Source organism: Buceros rhinoceros, unplaced genomic scaffold (genome assembly GCF_000710305.1).
Source record: "Buceros rhinoceros silvestris isolate BGI_N320 unplaced genomic scaffold, ASM71030v1 scaffold817, whole genome shotgun sequence".
NCBI lineage: Eukaryota > Metazoa > Chordata > Aves > Bucerotiformes > Bucerotidae > Buceros > Buceros rhinoceros.
The window spans coordinates 52849-71009 of NW_010421436.1; the positions used below are offsets into that span (position 1 = coordinate 52849).

The window sequence follows — 18161 nt, forward strand, 5'->3', positions numbered from 1 at the left end:
CCCGGGGTCACAACAACCCCTGCAATGCTACAGGCTTGGGGAAGAGCAGCTGGAAAGCTGCCCAGCAGAAAATGACCTGGGAGTGTTGGTCAGCAGTGGCTGAAGATGAGCCAGCAGTGTGCCCAGGTCGCCAAGAAGGCCAACAGCATCCTGGCTTGTGTCAGCAACAGTGTGACCAGCAGGAGAAGGAAAGTGATTGTCCCCTTGAACTAGGCACTGGTGAGGCCACACCTTGAATACCATGTCTACTTTTGGGCCTCTCACTCCAAGGAAGACATTGAGGGGCTGAGGCGTGTTCAGAGAAGGACAATGAAATGAAGTCAGTGAAGGCTTTAGAGAACAAGTCCCATGAGGAACAGCTGAGGGAAGTGGGGTTGTTTAGTCTGGAGAAAAAAAGGCTGAGGGGAGACCTTACTGCTCTCTAGAACTATCTGAAAGGAGGTTGTAGCTAAGTCTGTTCTCCCAAGTAAGAAGGGATATGATGAGAGGAAAAAGCCTCAAGTTGCGTCAGGGGAAGTTTAGGTTGGATATTAGCAAAAATTTCTTCACCAAAAGGGTTGTCAAGCATTGGACCAGGCTGCCCAGGGCAGTGGTGGAGTCCCCATCCCCAAGGGTATTTAAAAGATATGTAGATGTGGTGCTGAGGGACATGCTTGAGTGGTGACTTGTCAGTGCTGGATTAATGGCTGGACAGGATGATCTTAAAGGTCTCTGTCAACCAAAATGATTCTGTGATTCTGTTTATTCTTGAGTTTATATATTAGATGTTACATTTCTTTAATGAAACAGGCTGAAAGGCTGCCTGAAAGAGAAGGGTTGTTCCGTGACAGAGAGGTGAGCCTACTCAAGGGCTGTAGCATGTGACAAACATTAAAGCCGCAACATGGGAGCCTAGACCTCAAGCAGAACCTCAAGGAAGGAGCTGAGCTGCAGACAGGCAGGCTTAAGAGAGGCTAGAAACACGACTGTGCATGGCCTGCTGCCCACCCAGGACTGGCTCCAGTAAGAACAAGGCAGAAAGGGAAACCCATTGCTGCATTTACAACTTTTGGCTTTATGTTTACTAGTTGAGATAATTATAAAAAAAAAAGAGAAATTAAATCAAATCAAATTGAACTTTTCACTTCAAGAATCTCATGGTTTTTAAACTGAGCTCCTTACATGACGTCTAAAATGATCCAATCCAAAGTTGTGTTCAACTTTAAGTCTACTCAAATCCAAAACAGAAATATGCCATTTGAAGTCTTGATTTCAGACACAGGAGATTTACAGTTGTTGTTTTCTATGATTAGGTAAAACACTCCAGTGTCATCAGTGTGGAGTATATTCACAGTTTCTCCCTTTCGAAACTTCTACATAGTCTCTATTTTAACGAAAATTAAAGAGGTTAGAAAACTTATTCAAAGACTGACTCCAGGAACGTATGTAAAACTATTTGTAAAGCCATCATAACAGTAATTTCAAACAGCAAAAGATTTCTTGAAAAGAGGCACAAGATAAACACAAGGCTTTGTGTTATATTTGGTATTTCTACTCAGAAGTTACTTCTGGAACACCAAGCTTTTAAGAACCTCTATGACTCCAAGTGGCAGGAATGAAAAATGTTTTAACTTACCTTTTTCCGTTTTCTCTTCTCCAAATTTTGTTTTTCTGCAAGTGATTTAATTGCTTCAATCCAGGTACCAGCCATTCGTCTAATGCGTAACATCATCCACCTGAACTCCTCATGTCTTGACATCATTTTGTAGAGATTATCAAAGTCGATACGAATTTCAGCCTTCAGTGGAAGCATTAAAAAAATCCGCAAGCATTAGTTATTCCTCAAATACTGTACTTTCCAGAAGTGAAAAAACTTTTCAAATGTGAACTCTGTGCTTTACATTCCTCCTTCTAAAAAAGGGGAAAAAAGACACAATCCTAATGCTACAAGTTGAGATTTTAGTTCAAATATTTAAAATATCTCTAAACAGACACATAAATTAGTTCTTTTTATTAGTAGTATTTGTTAGCCCCAGAACATGTTTGCAACGTTTCACAACATATTTACTTCTGTAATATGAGTTTTGGTTTTCTTTATCTGCTTCAAAACAGATACTTTAACAGAGGTTAAAGTATTTTCAAAGCGCAATACAAAATCAGAACAGTATGCTGTACATCCTCAATCTTCCAAATACAAGGAATTCTCCTATTATACCATGAAGGAAGAAACAAAGCTGGACTGACCTAGGAACAATTTGTTTTACAAAAGAAGACATCCTATATTTAAGTTATGCAAACAATATTCATATAGAGCCCAGCAATTATCTTAGAATACCTAAGTGCTACATAATTAGTCTGTAACAGTTTAGAAACAACTCTGCATGCTGCAGAGTTTTTAAAAGAAAAAAATTAGGAGTAATCAAAACATTACTACAAAGCTGAAATGTATATAAGCTTCTTCCATTAAAGCATTTTTATATATAAGGCCCAGATTTATGGAACAATAAAACTGGACAGTTTCTCTTATGGTCACTTAACACTGGTGAACAGTCTATGGATTTGTAGTTCTTCTCTTTTCATAAATTTAAACACAAAAGCATTTTTAATGGAAATCTACCACCAAGACTGCAGCGCAGTACAATGACCGGAGAGAATACATGATGAGCTCCATATACACAGCCAAGGATGTCTCCCTTCACTTTGGAGGAGCTGAGGAACGAAACTGGTAAGCTCTAGCCTTCGTAGCATTTATGTGGCACAGGATTGCAGGATCTTTTGCATGAATCATAATTACCAAATTATTTCTCATGTTTCAGCATTGTTCTTACCACTGCTTTCTGATCAGTTTCGTCGTTGGGATTTTTTGCTCTCCAAGGTAAACGAGGACACCAGTTTTCAACCTGTAGAACAATCACATGAAAATGAATCATTCCTTTCTACTTTCGGCTGGTCTTCTGAAGTCTCTCACTGCCTTTATATCACACCTTTCTACGGTGTAAGTAAGGCATCAGCTGATTAGTAAGTCACTGCAAGGTAAAAGTGCTTTTTGCAAGAAAAGCCTAGGAAGACTTTTTGCAATTCAACACTATTTTAACCTTGCAAATTTGCAGCTGAAAGCTGCATTTAGGTATTCATTCATGATAATGAATACAGGAGGTAAAACCTTTTCAAGACAGAGGTCAGCTGTTAAATGCTCCTAAAACCATTTCTCTGATCGTTTTCAAAAACCCCAAAGTTTTTTACGACATAAAAAGATAGGTGTTTTGGAACATTTCCCATATCCCTAGAATGTCTTTATAAAAAGGCAAAACCTGATAAAACCAAAGAACCAGTTTCAAAGCTCTACCTTATCGCAATCTAGACAAAAAATTGAAAGAATAAAACCAAACCCGCCCTATTTGTAGGGTATGAGTAACATAACATAACAATATCCACAGGTACCAATAGCTGTAATTCTTAATCAGTGCAAATGCAATACTTCACTTTTGTCTACTAGGAAAAAAAAAAACAAACCAACCCAACTGTTAGTATTAGGGAAGAAACAGCGAACGGATGTGAGTCACTGAAAGTCCCTGTGCTCTCCCCTAGGGATCTTGCCTGTCCTGTAGAATCTTTATTATTCACATGCCTTAAGAAATTAGACCATTCGCTTTGGGGAAGAAGCAATCTCACTGTTCAAGGCAAATCCATGAAAACAGAAACATAACTGTACTAGGAAAAGGGAGAAACACAAAAAATTATAGGCCAGCTAAGATAAGGCATCACTACCGATTAAGATCCCAACTCCCAGAGAATTAGAAGTCTGAGTTGCTCTTGGGTATGCTCCAGTCATAGACCTGTCAAAGCACAATTTTAGCTTAATCATGCTGCAGTAAGTCCGAACCATTAGAGATTAAAAGCTTAAGGTCATGCCAAATGATTGCCTAGAAAACCAATCACACGAAAATAAATTAATAGACATCATATCCTCATTAAAGACGAGAAATATATCAAGCTTAGGTTCCTCACACTAATGATATAAAACCACTAATTTGAATGCTACGACTTCATCTGCTCAACATATTTAATACAACATTTGAAAGCAGTGAATCGATCAACCTTGTCTGAAAACTTCTGATTCTTCAGTGGTCTCCAACTCTGGAAGCATACTAGAAAGAGAAGTAATTAACAGTTCCCCCTTTTGTTAACATAAGTTGTGGAATCACCGGTAGAAAAGAGTCGCAAGCCCCTTGTTACAAATCATGTACAGTCCCAATCTCCTTTTTTTTTTTTAAATAGTACAAATAATTTTGAATATTGCCTAGCATTAAAACTAATGTAAATTAAGATATGACATTTCAAGGACTACTGCACGCGGCCCTTTTCTGGCTTCATGTATTTCACATTGCACCATGAGGCATCCTAAAGGAATTGAAGATTTTTCAGAGCTGCCAAGGACAGTCAGCTGCACGCCTCACTGACTGAAAACCAATCACAGTCCTTTTGTGCTTTTAGAAATATTCCCTCCAGTCTAAATTAGAGTAATTCCAATCACAAATAAACACTTAAGGAGTAGCCTCAAAGTAACATCAGTGTACGCAGTTGGTCTAACACTAATTTTTCCTTATTGATAGCCAGCCAATTCCTCTCTTCATTGGAAAGACCAACTTAACTCACTGGCGGATTTTTAAATGTATACTTGTCAAAGTACGCCAGTAGTTTTGTTATTTTCAGGACTGGGAAGAACGCATGAGCATTCTCTTACACAAAAAGGAAAGAAATCTCTTGATTTTTCTGAGCCAGTGGCTCACAAATTGCTCTTAGATGGGGGGATAGTACTTAACAAGAGCAGCAAGAAAGCAAAGAGGAAGGAAACGAAGGGGAAAGAAGAAAAAACCTTACTAATGTATTGATTGACACAAGGGAAAGTGGGGATGTAGAGGGAAAATGCTGACTGACAAACCAGCCAAACCAGGATTACTTCAACAGTGAATTTCAGGTATTCTTGGGCAAAAAAAGATCAGGGATATACGTGCCCAAGACAGAAACATTGTGACAGCAAAACCAGCCAAACCACTAATTCAAATAATGTTCTTCAGAAAATGAGTTAATTTTGCAGATAATTGAAGAATCAACTGGAATTAGTAAGTCATGGTTCCAAGAGAAACCGAGAGGAAAATCCGAATGTGATTAAAGTGATGGCAGAGGGCAGAACACACAAACACAACACTGAAGCTCATGCACCAGAAGACCCTTTCAGATCATAGTAGATATTATCATGTAGATAGAGAGTGTAAAAAGCAGAAGTGAAAAACTACAGCAGGGACGTCTACACAAGTTGCAACATTCGTAGTTATAGGTGCCTAGTACTTGAGAAATACCACACTTACAACATAAACAGGGTTTTCAGAGGGAACAGAGACATTTCTCTCCACCTCCAGTTCTTGCTTCCCTGTTTGGCTAGGGAAGACTTCAGAGACAGCCTTTGCAGAACTACTGGAAAAGAAAATTACAGCACTGGTAGGCTTCTGCTACAGAATTAAAAAGCTTGATGATTTGATGTTCCTTATACAAGACACCTAGCAGGCTGCTAAGTTTTATTACTGCTTTTCTCAAAAAACACAGCAATTGCATTTTTACATGTATTTCAAGTAAAAGCTTCCAGATAACTGTGCTTTTGCATTTAACTATGTAAAATTAAGGTTTACAGCAGCTCAAAGCCTCAGTAAAAACTGCTTAAAGATCCTGTAAAGAAATAGTACTCCATACTGTGTGTCAGAATTAGAAGCAGCAATTTGCACTAACCCAGATGAGTAACAAAATGAATTTTGTGTCCCTCTCTATTTAGCCCCAGGTAAGGACTAACAGTGGCATGGAATACGTACTATTTCTTCTGCAAATAATTTAAATAGCCATGCTGTGGGCCTTTTTCAAGACAATCACTTTCTGCTCTTCCTTTGCTCTTCCAGTACTTGGCCTTCCTCTCTTGCCCAGTGCACCAGTATTCAATTCAAACTGAGCGCTTCAGCGTTTCTTGTCCAGAACATGCAATTGCTCACGTTTAACCCTAGGAACTACTTCTAATTGCACTCCTGGCAGGACCTACACTTTTGTGAGAACTTCAGATGACCAAGAAAGTGGGTAGTGACTTTGTTTGTTTGTTTGTTTTTTAAAGAACCAAGTATTGACACTTTGGTGAGACGCTTCAGGGTTTCTCATGCAGTTAAAGAAGATTGCTGGGAAGCAGCAACTGCAAATTTGAAGACGACCATTTTTTTGGATGAGTGGTATAAACACCAAACTATTACTCAGGACACAGTGTATTTATCTTTGCATTGTCACATTTTTGAGTAAGACCAGCTGTGCCTCTTGTACCCTGCTGAGTTCAATGCCAGTCAAACGCATTAGGTAGTCTTTGATCCTGCTCAAGAAACTAGGTCCACCTGAGAAGTCTGGAGTCTATGTAGTAGCTCCATAAGGTTAGGTTGCATGGTAGTTTAGAAGGTCAAAATTTAAGTTCTGTATGATTCCAGATATTTGTGAAAAGTCAGTGTTCTGAACTGCTTTGGGGTGTGAATGCCTACATTCTGCTTAAACTGAACTCAAGAGTTTCTCTAGTCCCTTGTCATAGACAATCCATTCTCACAGTGACTTTGTGCAGCTTGCTGGTAGGTGAGTTAACACAGAAAAAACAACCACCCAAACAAACCTAAGAAATTCAAAGAGTATGTTTTACAGAAGCTTTGCAGGTATCTGTTCCAGCAACCGTTCCTCAGGAACACGCTGAAACTGAAGGGAAGTCAAGATTGCAGCACTCGACTGTATTACAGAGCAAGTACTTCAAGCACAGTTCTAAGAACCTGGCAAACGTCTGCAGCACTGGGGTAGTCTAGGCATCTTCCAAACTGAGTGAAAGCATATTCTGCTGGCCGCTCTCCACATCCAAAATTTCAGGAAATCCTTTATGCTTTTAAAGAGTCATAGCGGGAGTTTGATAGAGCGGGAGCTAAAGGTACCCTCTCTAAACACCTGGGACATTCTTCATTTTGGACTCTTCCGCAGGACAGGTGCAGCCCATCTACAGGGAAGCTAAAGCAACTTGCCTTGCACATCAGGTGGACAGAATTACTGCTCAGTGTACTTCTATCCATGGTGAAGTGCTGCTCTTAAGTATCCTATCTCAACGGGAAACTAAAAAAAGTGCTGCAATATCTGCTGAAAAAAGGTACATCTTTAATTTTATTAGGCAGGCAGAGTTCACTTAAAAAATCCATTTGAAAATTTGATGTGAAAGAACTGCTCCCATTGGGAAGGTGACTATCTCAACTCCTCTATAAGCAGCAATGCCCATATTTTGTTTAGCATTTCCTCAGGGATAGGTACTTATTTTGAAGGTGCTATAAAATCTGCGGTGTGCAAGATGACTGCCTGCCTGTTCAGTGGAATGGAGGAGTGGATTTGGTTGTTTCCAAAGACGGTCTCAAACACTGGGCGTTAGGTGTGCCTGCAGTCCCAGTGATGCTGCAACACGAAATTTTATACATAACCAACAAATTCAGTAACAAGCACTAAATTTGATTTCTCTCTTACACTGACATCTGCACCTTTTCCAACAAGAGAGAAAAACACTAATCCCAGTTTAAAATGACAGAAGTAGAATAGATAACTGAACCCAAATTTCCCAAACCCAGGTCAATACACTAATAGATTACTTTGAGACAAAGTGCTGACCATCATTAGGATTTCAGTTTCTCCGGGACACACGCAAGATGGCTAAAGACGTCTGAGCTTTTGCTGCTTTACATTTCAGATGACAATACTGGTTTTGTCAATTTTCTGAGCAATTACATAGAATTCAAAGATGGTTTGATACTACATTACACTGTAGAAATTCTAATCATTAACTCACCTCAACATCAGAAACTAGCTGACGTGCAGAGCAGAAATTGTGAAAACGAGACTTCCACATAGACATGAGCAACTGTAGTAAACTAGCAAAACCACGAGGATTTGAGGAACCTATAAAATTATGATTCCCAGGTGTTTCCACTAAAATGTGCGTCAGACTACAGCTTGCATTCTGGAAACAAACCCACGTTCAAAATCACTTTCAGTTTGTATTTTTCTCCCTTTCTGCTTTTTTCTACCCCCCTGAAAGCAGAAGTAACAGTATAAAGAAAAATATTCCTGCAACCAAACCACGATTCTGTTTCCACCAAGGCTGAAATGAAGAATTCTCTCCAGCGGTATGCTAGCACATGCACAAAAGCCACAGGAGGCTCAAGGACTGGTCTTTGTAACAGTTCTAGTCTTTTGAAGCGTTGGAACCACTTCGAAGATGAGTACCAAAAACTACACTTGCACCTAAGAAGCCAAAGCCTTGCACTTGCACCTGAGATCCAAAGCCTTGGATTTCAATGTGCTCTGCCCAGCTCCAGCAGGTAAGTGTCAATGTAATGACCCCTGGGTGGTGGCCACAGCTACTGGCTGGCCAGCAGGCACAGTGGCTGCCTCATTCCTGCATGGCAGGGGCTCCTCTCTGAGAAAGCACATATCTGGATAAAGAAAAGGAGCGATAAGAGCCCTCCACTTTTTTTTTTCCTAAGTTGGGAAACTGTGTGAAAATTTCATTTTCTAGAAGATATTTTAAAAAGATTCATTCTTCAGCTGCAAAGTGACATTTTGCAGAGAAATGCATTTCTGTACTGCCTAGAAAATATTTTTTTCACGTTTCTCCCCAGAGGCAATACCATCCGTGAAAACTGTAACTGTGCCAGGAACACTACAGTGTTAAACAACTGGCTTTTTCATAACTAAATGCTAAGTTTAAAAGAAAGTACTACTCTCAGTGGGCAAGTTTGTATCACAGTTAAAAGGAAACAAATCCCAACTATCCAGAAACCTGAGATTTAGCTTAACTAGCTTCAAATTTTTGCTACTTCTAACCACTGTCTTGCTCTGTTTTCAGAGAGAATGTAAGTCTGGTTTTGCTGCTCAGGCCATTTGTGTCTCTCCCAGTCTTTAAAGGCTCCAGCACAGTTAGTGTTATGAGGACTGTACTGCTGCCTATCATCCACCACGAGTGATCCAGTGCCTGCAACAAAACAGCACGGTGGGAGTGCAAAGATTCTTGCAGCTTCATCTGCAAGTCTGTAGAGAGGGCAGCTTTAGATAAACAACATAAGCCTGAACGTGCTGGATTGCTTCTTGCCTTCCTTCTGCTGCCATGCTCACCTCCCGTTCTGCTCCAGCAGCCAAGCCAGGAGCAGAGCAGCAGAGAAGAGCTGTCCTGTGTTCCCGTAGCACTGCCATCCCGAGCAAACCCGAGGAGGCAGAACTGCTAATGCTTGCACTTGTGCAGGCTCTTCACAAGGGAAGATTCGGGCCAGCCTGGATTTTGACTGCGCTGTTTCTACTTTGCTGACACACATGGTTGAAACACAAGGGCACATGACAGATACCCAAAGACTGGGGTTTATTCCATGTTTTGTTTCTAAACCTTTGCATAAACTGGGGGCAAGTTACTTTGTGTCTCTGGGGTTCTGACCCATATTACACTCCAAAATGTAGTATTTCAGGCTCCTTTGTTTACAAGTTTAAAACTGCTATTAAATAGAGTACTACATGAGTGCAATGCAATACCATAACTGAAGTGCTCCAGGAGAAAAAAATAGATCCCAATAGAGCACAAAAGAGCACAGCCGCCTGTCTCAGTAGATTGTAGAGGTAATTTTAAGAGCAAAAGTAGACATATGCACAATTTGATGCATATTCTGTCTTTTCAAACTGAGATTGCGCATAATTTGACGCATATATTGCCTTTTCAAACAGAGCATGTGTACACAAACACCTTTTTCCTATACTGTAACCTTAAAGTAAAAAAGAAAAATCTTAACAGTAATATCCTTCCAGTATCCTAATGCATTTTAATATTTTAAATCAGCAGTTTTGACTTGAGAGCTCCATAGACACGTTTATCATTCAGCTGTGCAGCCACACTATAAACTGTCAGCTCTTCATCATTGTCCACTTTGACAAATTACTCTCGCAACGGCATTTCCAAGTTGTCCTTAGCAGCCAACACACCTCATAAATCCACATCATTGTAGTGTTACTAGAATTTCATTTCATGCCTGCATTCGCAAACATTTAAGCTTTCAACCTCTGCTGCTAGGCATTAATCATGAAATTAATCATAGGATTAAGAATGCTGAATTTAAACTTAAGGTTAATAACGTGCTCACCCAGTATTTGTTTTACATTCTGTCTTGGGGAAAAAACCTTTTTTTTTTTTAAAAAAAAGTACCTTTGTCTGAAGTTACCAAATATACACACAAACTAATTGTACTGTTGGTTCCATCATGAAATCAGAAGTTGCCCAAATTCAATATTGCTGCTTAATGAAAAATTTCAAATCCCTAGATGCTTGTAAAAACAACCATTTGGCATCTGCAAATCCAATTGCATTTGCCATGCAGGTGAGCTGAAAGATAAATTATGAAAAAACTAACAGCATCAACTAAGTATTCAAAACGGATGATCACGTTGTCGCAGAAAATACTGCGACTTAACAGAAATACAGTAAATGGCATTTAAGAATATTAGATTCTCACATCCAGGTGACATGTATCTTCATTTTTAAGATATATCTGCATTAAAAACATGAAGCACCTGCTGCTTTACAGAATACTAATGCGCAAACATAACTCCACTGATGCTAAGACATAATCTTTTAGTAGAAACTTAGATCAACTCCAGATGATTATGAAACCATATCTCTAGTTTCTATGATAAATAACAGGATAAATAATACAGTCATCCTGGATCTTTTCCTTCCCCAGCTTTATAGCCCATAAATAAATCAACACTTGGTACTAGCAATGGAATGAGTCAAATTTGTGATTCAACGCAGCATTTTTTATTTCTTCAGATACATGTTTTGGATACGCATTTAGCTATTACTGTTGCTTCAAGCAATGTCCCCAAAAGTTCAATGACAGTCAACTGAGTAAATTGAACTAATTTCATTGTAACTCAGTTACTTATACAATACTTACTGCTGTAATCTCATAGATACATGATTTAAAAACTCAGCCCCACCCCTGCCCCAATCCTGCAGAAACTACAAAATTACTATTAGTTTGTAATTCTGCAGGCACATTACTGCACAAGCAGTAAGCCACTAGGTATCAACACAACTTCCAAGATCAATTGCTGTATGTTATAAGAACCACACTAAGCAGAAAAAAGAGGTCGAGTCATCAAATACACCTGACAGACACATTACAAGCCAGGAACAGAGCTCATAATAAGTGATTAACGAAACTCCTTCTTGGAAAACAAGTGTCATACAGAAAACAGGAAGTCTGTACAAAAAAACACCAGGGCAAGCACTTACTCAGCTGTGTACAAAACCAGGCCTTTGGTTCTCATAGGTACCCAAAAGCTTTAGCCAATATATCTACAACTTCACTCAAAACCATGATTTATGTGTTTGGTTCTTGTTAACAGACTCCACAATTCATCGACAGTCTCCAAGCAGGAAGTGGCCATGCTGCATAGTACGATGCACCACCTAGTTCCACTTCCCAAATTTTACATTCCAAATGCCTCTCCCCAAAAATGTCCCCCTATTACTACCTCAGGAGCTACATCGAGAGTAACAGAAAAAGTGTTTGGAAGCAAGGATCTATCGCTGGGCTTCATACTCTGGTTTAATAGGATGCCTAATGTGGTCTCCTTGGAGAGCTGCTGCTTACATTACTTCAATTATAAACACTGGATTTCTCCAGGCTGGAAACCCGTGGAAGACTTAGGAATACTAGCAACACTTCATAATTCTGTTTTAATAGCTTGTCCTCTTTATAGTATTTTTCTGAACATAGTTATGATTTCTTTTGAGAAAAGTTCGGAAACAGTTACCAAAACTATGGAGGCACTATGATGTTTCCCATCTGCAGATTAAAAGATTACTGACCTCACTGAGGTAAATAAAAAAGGAGCATGTGGACCCATCTACACCGTAACTTGCATAACAGGGATCCGATCGCCACATATCTTTCATCCACTGTAACAGAACAAAACCACAGTCAGTTAAGTATCACATAATAACTCTAGACTACTTCACACTGAACTCAGGAATAGTTGGGGAAAGCTGCAAGTGACTATATCCAACCACATACAAATCACAAATAAACAAAACAGGAATTTAATTAATTTTTTGCAGCATACTGCATCTCTGCGTTCAGCTACGTTGGGCACAGTTCATACGACCTGGTAGCCAGGCAAGCAGAGACGAGTATAGGGAGGAGAACACAATCAGCATCCAGGCACATGGGTGGGGCTGGAGTCGACTGCATTGCCCCACCCTGGGTTACCCCTGTGCTGGAATTTAACACATTATTCCAGTCACCAAGATCGAAATCTGTCCGATTCTGCCAAGAAACTGCCATTTCTGCAAAAGTAATTAATTTAAGTTCATATTTTAATTCTCAAATAATGTATTGCATAGTCACTATGTAGCCTGTTCATCAAAACGGATCAAAAGACAGACCAGAGATTCAAAACTCACAGATTATTTTTTTAAATATTATTGTCCAAGAATTTTATTGAGAAGAAAAAGACGACATATTTTCACATACATTTCAGTAGTTATTTGGTTTTCACTTTCAGAAATAAATTTTAATACTTAATAATGATATTTACATGTCCAGTAATTTTACTTTTGCCCCCCACTACTAAAACATTTGAAATGTATCTCGGGGAAGAAAAAAGAACCCAAAAACTTCCATCGCTGAAGGTTTTTTGTTTTTGGGTTGGGTTTGTTTTTATTTCCGTTTCTAGCCAAGTCTGATGGGTTTCAATATTTGGCCTTTCCAGCTGCATTATTAGTGAAATAGAGGATTTCTTCAGAATCAACCCCAAAGTTCTCAGTGCCGGGCACGTGAGCAGAAGAGGCAGAACGTTTTTAAGAGGAAAGAGGAAGGGAGGAACCAGATAGAGCTGTTGGCAAAGAGGGGGAAAAAGTGTACATAAATATCTTCCTGAAACAGCGAAAAGGCCGGAATGCGGTACAAACAGAATCCCAGTCCTGGAGCAGGGCAATGCCAAATGACTCATAATGGGGAAGGAAACAGGGCTTTTCAAAAAGGAGAAAAAAGTTTCTGAACAACAAGACAAACATTCAAATAATAAGGCATTTAATTAAACAATATAACATTTTAATATACTATGGCATTTTATTCCTGTCTTAATAGGAGGTCCCTTTATTTCTCTGCAGTAGCAGAATTAAAGGCTTGAGGTGAGCAATGCTGCAGTGACACACACTCCTAAATCCCCTCTTTTTTGACCCAGTTGCTCTTGTTTTATGCCTTTGTCTAGCAGCGATCTTTTGCAAAGTACATTTATCTTTGAGTAGAATACACATAATAAGATTAAAAACTGTTCACCTACCTTTATTTTCCCTTCACAGTGAGGAAAACCATCCATAGGAGGCAATTCACACTGTTCTTGGGCTCCATTTATGAGATCTAAAGAGAAATACAGACCGTAACTCAATTTCATTTTACAGTTATGACAGACAGCCTAATGAATCCTTCCTTCTATTTTCATGAATCCACAATATAGACCGACTGAAGAGCCCTACTGTGTAATATTTGTTGTAACATTAAAACTCAGTCTGCTCTTTCTTGACTGTAGAAGAAAATGGTTACATAGATTTCAACTCTGACGGTGTAAAAATGTTGAATGACAAAAACTAGTCTACAAAGGCTTAAGAATTAAGCCAACCCATACTCAGAATATAAAAAGCAAAATACATTCCTAATTAAAATGTGCTTAAAACTATTAAATTGCAACTTTTTTTCAACTGTCAAACATTTTTAAGATGTATATTGCTCTTAAACATAAAACCTAGTTTTTCAAGTTCTATTATCACCAATACTCATGATCCGAAATCTGGCATCAGATATGACCCAGTTAATAAATGTTGCAACAGGATGTAATTGTACAACTGAGTCTCATCTCATGAGAACTACTTCCTATGGTCTCCCAAGATTTTCCTTTTTTTTTTTTTTTTTTTTTTTTTTTTTTTTTTTTTTTTTTGCCTATTTGGTTATCATTCTAGATTTTAGCAACACATTAAAGAGTGTAATTCAGAGCAAGAATTCCAAGCCATGAGCCAAGGAAAAAGGAGCAGTTTAAAAGGACACTACCACATCAACTCCAGGATGGGACTTTCTTCTAAGAATTTAGAAGAACCCTTTAGTGCAGGCCTTTAAGGCAAGAAAAATTATTAATGTGATGAAATGATTCTTGCCAAAGGCAGCAGAGGATAAGGTTTGCAATTTACGTAGTTCACCCCAGAGTTATCTAGATTATACCAGCATCGTTTCTGGCTTTCCCCACAGGCAAGAATCAAGATCATTAAAGCCAGGCAGCCATCGACCTAGGAATGCTGCTAAGGCAGCTACTGTGCACGACTTCACCCAGAATATGCTAATTAAAGATCTCAGGGGAAAAAAAAGGCAGCATTAGTATAGAGAAGTGACAAGATCAGTGAATAAATGTTAAAATTGTATTTTTGTATGTTTTGTATTAAATGCAAAAAACACCTCCTGATTTATCTGAATGGTTTCCTTTTTTTTTTCTTTTTTTTTCCCCAAATAGTTTCTTTTGAAGATAGAACTTGAAATGCGAGTGAAGCATTGCAAAACAGACCATTCGGGGAAAGAAGAGTTATGCCAGAAAGAAGATGCTTATTTGGCAGTCTCTGCAGCAGCAGTAATTTGACAAACTGAGCTGTACTGCCAATGACAACAGCCCTGAAGTAGTTTTTAAGATGACCTTGTAATTTCAAATCAATAAGCACTTCCAAAATATTCTCCCTATCTTCTTATCCATAGAGGATTCTTGCAGACTAGACCACTGATATCTATGGCTCTAATTTCTGCTCCAGGTAAGAACATACGGAGCATGCATACAGACACCAACGATTTCGAAGTACGTCCTGGATTCACAGCTAGATACAGTGGAAACTTTTGCTTTACTACAGTTCAGGAATCAGCAATCACACTTAAATTGGTGCTCAAAATCAAACAGTAACAAACCTACCTTGAACCAAAAAGAGGCATGGTTAAAATGATGGCATTTTTCATTACTGCCATTAGAAGAGCTTTATGGTCTAAACTGTGGGCTGTATTTTAGGGTTTTTTTTTTTTTAAACAAACTCACAAGCCTGAACACAAAGTAAGTGCAGAGCTTTTCATAAGGCATGTCAAATTCAGATCTTCCTAAAAGATAAAATACATCTGAAATCTATTATATAACATCAGAGATGCAGTTCAGCCACAGGGAAAGTTCAACTTTCAGCATCATACTGAATTTAGGGTTGAAAATTCTGAATGTCTGGGCAATTCTATTTAATTGAACAGGTCCTTTATCAATTTCAGGTTGCATTTGGACAAGTTATACTTGTCATGCTTCCCCCCATAGCTACTATATATAGTATCAACCAGCTGTAATTAGCAATTTTGAGAAAGGTAAGAAACAATTATAAACCCTTCAGAAGAAGGTATTATGAAATATATTCAATACGCATTTCCACAAACCTTTTCCTTTGCAACAGTAAAGGGGTATCCTTCCTCAGGGACCTCCCACCGATCACCATGCCAGCACCACCATTCACCTCAGTTTTGGCTGGATCACTGATATGGAATCAGTTAAAAATTGTTCTTGCCCAAAATTATTACTTGAAACAAGAAACAATTTTTTGATTGACACTACAGAGGGAGCAAAACAGAGGTAGGAATGACAGTTCCCAGAAGGGCTGCAGCTGCAGCAGGTGCTGCTGGCAAAGCCGCCTTAATGAAGTGTAAACAGCCCTCGCACTGCTTGCTCTGGGATAACACCTCTGTGAGATGGTCATTTCTCCCTAGACTTGATGCTACTCCCTCAGTTCCTTATTTGTCAAAAGAAAATACTCAAAAGCTGCTCTTCTGCCTTGTTGATTGGAAGGTATAGCTTGCCAACATGAAGGATCCATGAGCTTTGTCATTTAAATTCAAAAAACTAAACCATGTCTTCTCTCTCAAGCTAACTACACTACCGTAGGATGGTTTTTCACTACAGAGGGTTAGTCAAGCAAACCCCCTCTTCTTCTGAAGTCCTTTTAAGTGCAAGCACAAGCTATAATGCTTTATTTTACATCATAAACACCTCGTGTGCCAAGTCTATCACTTATTCTGTACCGCACTTTAATGGGTATCTCGTGACTTGTCAGAGAAAGGAAGGACAGAGAAAAACCAAAAATGAGGCCTTTGATTTTCTGGAAGGTACCCAACTGTAGCCTAAATACCTGTTTGCTTTTGTCAAGCGTAAACACATGTTCTGCATGCAAGTGTGGTTCTGTAGATGGGCAGTGATCTTTGCTACTGTTCATTGTTCATAAGGTTTTACAGGATCTCTGTATTTGCAAGATCCACGTGCAAGAATAAAAATTACCTTCTTCCAACAATCACATACTGCATCAGCCATACACTTCAGCAGCTCAGATCAGCTGTGGCAGTACTACATACAGATGCTTTCCAAGCAGAAAGCCAACACTCCTGGCTCTCTCTGTTCCTGCACATTCCGAGAAGTAGAAGTCAAGAGCCAAACATTTATGATAGCACAAGCTACAGATTTTCTCAGGCTTCTGGTTTCCCCTGTGGCCAGCTGCACTAGGGCTTTTCCTACTCTTGCTCTTCCACTGGCATGATTTACGTACAAACAGCATATCAACCTCTCCAGGATAATCTATACACACAGGGAACACAGGACACCTTCATTAACCTCTAACCATGTTGAAATGATTGCTGCAGTACTAATGTCTCTAGTAGTATTTCCAAGACATCTTTCCTCTTCCTTCCCGTAACGGTAAACGCTCCTAGGATTCACCTTCATAAAAGATGTTTTTACCACCACTACAGACTCTGAAGATGTTTTACCGGCTCACCAGCTCCCCACTCCACCTTCTCACTCACCCTTACCATGGATCTATTCCAAGTACCTGTACCAACTTTCACTTGTTTCATTCACAGCTACTAGGCTGGTAATAGCATACACAGCGAAGGCAATTCTACAAAGCTTTAACAGAAACTGTCCCATGAAACTACTTTACATAAAGCATTACCCAGAGCAGAACAAAATGCAGCAATATATGCATGTAAGAGGAAATGAACATGAAAGAACAGGAGAAGCAATAGAGAAAAGCAACCCTGTTCCATCTGAGTACTCCCTAGGCAGGCAACCTTCCCTTTGTGCCCACGAACAGGATGCTAGCTGATGTCTAGACTGGAAACACACCTACATCAAGGAGAGTTGTCCAGAGCAACAGACTGCCTGTAGAAATGGGCAAGTCAGTATGGGAACATACTGGTTTCCACATGTAAGCCTGAGAACTAAATGCAAAAGGCCGAATTCGCTTGTGAAAATGTTGGATAGTTCTTTCCTGAAGGGGAACACTATTAAGTCAGACATTAAAGTTACTTTTGTTAGAAAATAGTATTAGAGAAACCACAATCCTTAATTAGGATTTATGTAATTTAAAATGCAAGTTCTGAGATCTCTTCTCCCAGCCAAAACTTGTAACTTACAGCCAAAAAAAGTCAGAAATACAGCAACTGTCAAGTCAGTACAAAGCACAAGAATCAATATACGCACTAATTTTCTCTAAAGCTTCCTGTGAGCTATTTCTATTCTACAGACACTTAAGAGTTTTTGAAGTCATGTGCAGCTTATCTCCTCTTGACTGCTGTTAAGCAAAGACATAGTTATTAAATATTTATCTCATACGATGTTACATTAAAAGTCAATGCACTGACAAACTGAAAATATGAATGTGAGCGTGTCATAAACCTAAGAACACCCCATTATTACAGATTATGCTGGAAAAATGGAAAATATTGTTAAAAAACCAAGCAAATCTAGATTTAAAAAACCTATTTAACTACAGTGCTCTGATGTGTGGTCCTGGGATATTCAATACGTAACAAACAAACTCCATCCCCATGTTTAGAAAGGAGCCATATGTTCACTTTGCAAATGTCTGTGGCTGCTTAAAGACACACAGCTCTGCATCAGAGATCGCTAGTGCACAGCAGGTGAAACCGAACTTGTGAACAATCACCAGTTATTTCAGTGCAAAGTCTGGCACATTAGCAGGA

At 39.1% G+C, this 18161-nt stretch overlaps 1 protein-coding gene across 1 annotated transcript in view; it reads right to left on the reverse strand.

The window, feature by feature from the left end:
* MGAT5 (mannosyl (alpha-1,6-)-glycoprotein beta-1,6-N-acetyl-glucosaminyltransferase) overlaps positions 1-18161 on the reverse strand; it is a 74938-nt gene that overhangs the window by 44196 nt on the left and 12581 nt on the right. Inside the window, exons 3-6 of the mRNA XM_010139657.1 lie at positions 13411-13487; positions 11936-12025; positions 2808-2879; positions 1616-1777 (exon numbers count right to left, since the gene is read on the reverse strand). Of these exons, the coding sequence (XP_010137959.1) occupies positions 1616-1777; positions 2808-2879; positions 11936-12025; positions 13411-13487 (401 nt within the window). The remainder of the gene's footprint in view (positions 1-1615; positions 1778-2807; positions 2880-11935; positions 12026-13410; positions 13488-18161) is intronic.